General features: G+C 71.9%; 1 protein-coding gene across 2 annotated transcripts in view; it reads left to right on the forward strand.

Annotated features, from left to right (window-relative positions):
- The window catches only part of CCDC61 (coiled-coil domain containing 61), a 4,647-nt gene extending 712 nt beyond the window's left edge, over positions 1 to 3,935 (forward strand). For both annotated transcript variants that reach the window (XM_026064296.1, XM_026064297.1), the window contains exons 2-14: positions 168 to 337; positions 581 to 663; positions 787 to 950; positions 1,035 to 1,187; positions 1,668 to 1,884; positions 2,033 to 2,115; positions 2,425 to 2,627; positions 2,710 to 2,788; positions 2,980 to 3,071; positions 3,159 to 3,237; positions 3,323 to 3,389; positions 3,498 to 3,570; positions 3,663 to 3,935. In XM_026064296.1, coding sequence (XP_025920081.1) covers positions 168 to 337; positions 581 to 663; positions 787 to 950; positions 1,035 to 1,187; positions 1,668 to 1,884; positions 2,033 to 2,115; positions 2,425 to 2,627; positions 2,710 to 2,788; positions 2,980 to 3,071; positions 3,159 to 3,237; positions 3,323 to 3,389; positions 3,498 to 3,570; positions 3,663 to 3,760 — 1,561 coding nt within the window. In that variant the 3' untranslated portion in view covers positions 3,761 to 3,935. The remainder of the gene's footprint in view (positions 1 to 167; positions 338 to 580; positions 664 to 786; positions 951 to 1,034; positions 1,188 to 1,667; positions 1,885 to 2,032; positions 2,116 to 2,424; positions 2,628 to 2,709; positions 2,789 to 2,979; positions 3,072 to 3,158; positions 3,238 to 3,322; positions 3,390 to 3,497; positions 3,571 to 3,662) is intronic.
- The last annotated feature ends 342 nt before the right edge of the window (positions 3,936 to 4,277 follow it).

Below are 4,277 nucleotides of genomic sequence, written 5' to 3' on the forward strand. Positions count from 1 at the left end.
CCTGCTCCCCCTGCTTTTCCCTGGGCTTCCCCCTCCGCCTTGCTGCAGGATGCCTGGGCTGCTCCCGCACCCCTCCCAAAACGCCAGGCCACTGGCTTCTCCCCAGCAACACCCCAGCTCCGGTGCTGCGCCCCCCCGGCAGCCCCTGAGCACGCCGGTGTCTGCAGGACGCCCGGGGCGAGCCGGGCCATGGCGAAGCTGCAGTGCCTGCAGGCCGACTGCGTGTTTCGGGGCGGCGAGCACGCCGTGCGCATGGCGGTGAACGGCGACGCGCTCGAGGTGGAGGTGGAGGACCGGCTCACCACGGACCAGTGGAGGGGGGAGTTCGACGCCGCCTGTGAGTGCTGCCGGGGGGGGGGGGACGCGCGGGGCCCACGTTCCCTCCTGGCTGGCAGCGGAGAGCAGCCGAGGGGCGCAGGGGGAGTGTTCCCACCCCTCGCTCCGAAAGCGGAGCGGGATGCGGTGCTTAGAGCAAGGCTTCGCGCGGGTAAAGGTGGCTAGCGCAGAACTTCGGGTGAGTTCAGGACCTGGCTTCACCTCAGACGTTTGCTGACCGATGATTCTTCCCTTTTCCTCCCAGTCATCGAAGACCTAACGCACAAGACGGGCAACTTCAAGCAGTTTGGGATATTTTGCAGCATGCTGGAGTCAGCGCTGACGCAGGTGAGGCCGGCAGCGCTCGTGGCGCGCGGCCTTGCGGGGGGGCGTGAGGCGTCTCCTCGGCGCGGCGCCACGGGTGGGGGGGGCGCCGGGGTCCCACCGCGCCGCCGCCTGCCCCCTCCCCAGAGCAGCGAGTCCGTCAGCCTGGACCTGCTCACCTACACCGACCTGGAGGCCCTGCGCAGCAGGAAGGTCGGGATGGGCCCCCGGCACCCGCCCTCCGCCGCCAAGGCCTCCCCGCTCAGCTCCAAGCGCTACCTCATCCTCATCTACTCCGTGGAGTTCGACAGGTAACGGCGCCGGGGTGCCGGGGACGCGGCCGGGCCGATGCCGATGCTGCGGACGCCCCTCCTCACCGCCGCCGCCCTCCGCAGGATCCACTACCCGCTGCCCCTGCCCTACGTGGGCAAACCCGACCCCGTGGCGCTGCAGAAGGTGATCCGGGAGCTCAAGGAGGAGCTGGCCCTGCTAAAGGCCAGGCCCGGCAAGGATTTCCGGGACGCTGAGATCCGACGGCTGCGGGATGAGTGAGCGGGGGACATGGCGGCGAGGGTGGGATCCCCTCGCCCCGCTTCCTCGCCTGCCCGCGCTTGGCTCCGTGCCTCAGTGCTCGGCTGCGGGTCCATTTCGGAGCCGGTACTCGACTCCATGGCGAGGTGGGAGAGAGCTGGGGCCTGCTGGTGCGAGGCTAGGACGCCTGGGCCCCTATTCCTGCTCCCACTGTTGGAGTGGGAGGAGGGAACCAGAAGACACCCCGGCTTTTGCCCCAGCTCGCAGAGAAGTGCCCAAAATGGGGCAAAACACGGCTCGGAACTGCCGATTTGGCGTCGCCGGGAGCTCTGCTGCTTTCCCTAAGGGCGCAGAGACAAGTTTCCTTTTCCCCTTTCCTCCGGGATGTGGCGGAGCGGCTCTGGAGGCCGCTCCGCGTGGAAAACGCCGTTCGCCCAGGCAGCGCCGAGCCGGGGGCAGCTCCCCGGCCCTCACCCGAGCCCGTGTGCCCGGGGCAGGCTGCAGCGGACGCTGGAGGAGAAGCAGGCGGTGGAGTCGGCGGTGCTGGGCCTGCAGGAGGAGATGCGCCTGGTCGCCAGGAGCTGCGCCGCCAAGGAGGTGAAGGCGCTGAAGAAGATCGTGCAGAGCCTCGAGGACGAGCTGCTGCGCGAGAAAACCAAGCACCAGCGAGTGGCCAGCAAGCGCCTGCAGGAGAACCGGCAGCTGGCCAGCGAGGTGGGGCTGCCCCCGCTCCCCTCCGGCAGCATTTAACGGCGCGGCGGGGGCTTAACGGCCCCCGAGAGCCCGCCGGGGGCAGGAGGCGCGGGGTGGGCTCTGCCGGCTCCGACGTGAGCCGGCTGAGCCAATCTTTCCTCTTCCTTAGCTGGCGGAGGTGAAGGCGTCGGAGAGGACCCTGCGGATCCGCGTCAAGAGCCTCACCGCCGAGCTGGCCTTGTACAAGAGGGGGTGAGTCGCCCCCTCAGCCGGCCCCTTTGCTGCTTCCGGGGGCCCCCCCAGCCCCCCCGGGGGAGGAAGGGAGCGCGTAGCTTCACAGGACGGAGCCGCGAGACCTTCGGGGAGCAAAACGAGGGGTTTTGTGGGGGGCCAAGAGTCTCCAGGCCGCCCGGAGGCAGGGAGAGCGGCGCGGCCGTGTTCCCCCAGCGCTGCCCTGACGCCCTTCAGGGGTGGGGACGGGCGCGGGGGGGGGCAGGTGGGGTGTCCCCCTGCCCCCCCCCCCCTTGGCCGCCCTCTCACCGCTGCCTTCGCTCTCCGCAGGCGTTCGACGCCCACCGGTGCGGCGCCGCAGAGCCGCTCGGCCGCCCCCCGCGCCGTCGGGCGCGGCAAAGCCCGCGAGGAGCCGCGCTCCAGCTCCGGCGAGCGCTCCGGGGCCTGGCCGCCCCCTCGCCAGCGCTCCGTCTCCGGAGAGAGCCGCGGCGGGAGCCAGAGCCGCCCGCCGCGCTGCTCCCCCTCGCCCGCAGGTGAGGGGCCGGGGCGGCGGAGGGCGCGCGGAGGAGGGGGGCGGCCACGGCTCCCCCCTCGACCCCGTCTCCTCTCCGCCAGGCTCCCGGCCGCCGCGCTTCGACCCCACCGCCTTCGTGAAGGCCAAGGAGCGGAAACAGAAAGAGGCCGAGCTGAAAAAGTAAGTCGTGGCCCCCCCCACCCCGCGTGGGAGGCGTCGGCCACTGGTCACGGTGCTCGGAGGCAGCCCCCAAATCCTCCGTTCTGCCCCGTTTCCGAGCCGCAACCGCCCCCCCGAGCCTCTTGACCGCCCGCACCGCGACGCGGAAGAGCTTCCCCCCCCCCCCTCACTGCCGTCTCCCTCGGGTGCAGCCAGCGGCGGCCGCGGCGAGGGGCCGGCGGCGTTTCAGCTTGCGGCGGCGGCGGCGACAGCCCGGGGAGGAGCCGCGGGCGCAGCTCGTCGGGTGAGTCGCCGGGTGCCGCGCGACCCACGGCGAACAGGGGCACCCGGCGCCGCTCGTCCCCTGAGCTCCTGCCCCCTCTCTCCGCAGCGGAAAGTATCCAGAGCCGGCGCTCGGCGCTGAGCTCGGGCAGCGAGGCGGATGAGTACTCGGAGCCCGTGCCCCTCAGGTAACGAGCGCGGCGGAGGGCCGGACGCCTGGGCCCCCTCCCGAGCCGGCGGGAGGACTGAGCCGCGCTTCCCTCTTTCCCGCAGGGGCAGGAGGAGAGCGGCGCGGGGCAGGAAACCCTTGAGCTCCTCGTCCTGGAATGGCCCCAGCTCGGTGAGCGGCTCTCCGGTGCCGTGAGGAGCGGGAAGCGGGATGGGGGGACTCCTGGGCCCCCTCTCCGCTTCCCGCCGGGCGCCGCTCACCTCCCGCGTCCCCTTCCAGGCTCCTCGGGCGCCTGCCGGGCACAGGAAACACTCAGCTGGCACACCCGGCTCGGGCCGGCGCGCGGGGAAAGGTGAGGCCGGGACGGGGGCCGTTTCGGCACCGCGCGAGCTCCCCCCCCCCCCCGGAGGCTCTTTGCCGATCCGCTTCCTCCGTCTCCCGCAGAGAACCTGTACGAGGAGCCAGCGGCCGACCTGTCGGAGATCGACGCCCGGCTGCAGGCGCTGCAGGAGTACATGAACAACCTGGACACCCGCACGTAACCCCCCGGCCCCTCCCGGCAGAGGATTCCAGGCCCTTGGAGCCCTTGGAAAAAGGGGGGGGGGGGCTGAGCTGCTCCCCACCCCGGGGTGGCCCCGCCGGGTGTCCCCGGGCGCGCGGTGAGCGATGCCTGTTGTAAATAAACCTTCCGTGTGGCCCCCGCGGTGCCGAGCTTTGCGTGGGGGGACGATGGCCGTGGGACCGGGGACGCGGCGGGAGGAAGAGCGTGGTGGTGGGGGGCACCGGGATGGGGCCGAAGGGGCTGGGGACAGGGACATGTGACCCAGCTGGAAGGATGGCACAGAGGTGGCCCTGGGCTCGGGACAGAGGAGTGGCCAGGGCTTGGGGACACACTGGGGACACTGCCAGGGCCACAGGACATGGAGGGGATGGTGACAGAGGGCACCCGGCCAGGGCCTGGGGACAGAGAGGACATTGCCAGGGCCAGAGGGGACAGGGGGACCGTGACATGCCACCGCCATCTCCCACAGCGTCCCCTGGGCCACCAGCAAGCTCAAG

The sequence above is a fragment of the Apteryx rowi genome, unplaced genomic scaffold (genome assembly GCF_003343035.1).
Source record: "Apteryx rowi isolate R43461 unplaced genomic scaffold, aptRow1 scaffold_2127, whole genome shotgun sequence".
NCBI classification, from domain to species: Eukaryota; Metazoa; Chordata; class Aves; order Apterygiformes; family Apterygidae; genus Apteryx; species Apteryx rowi.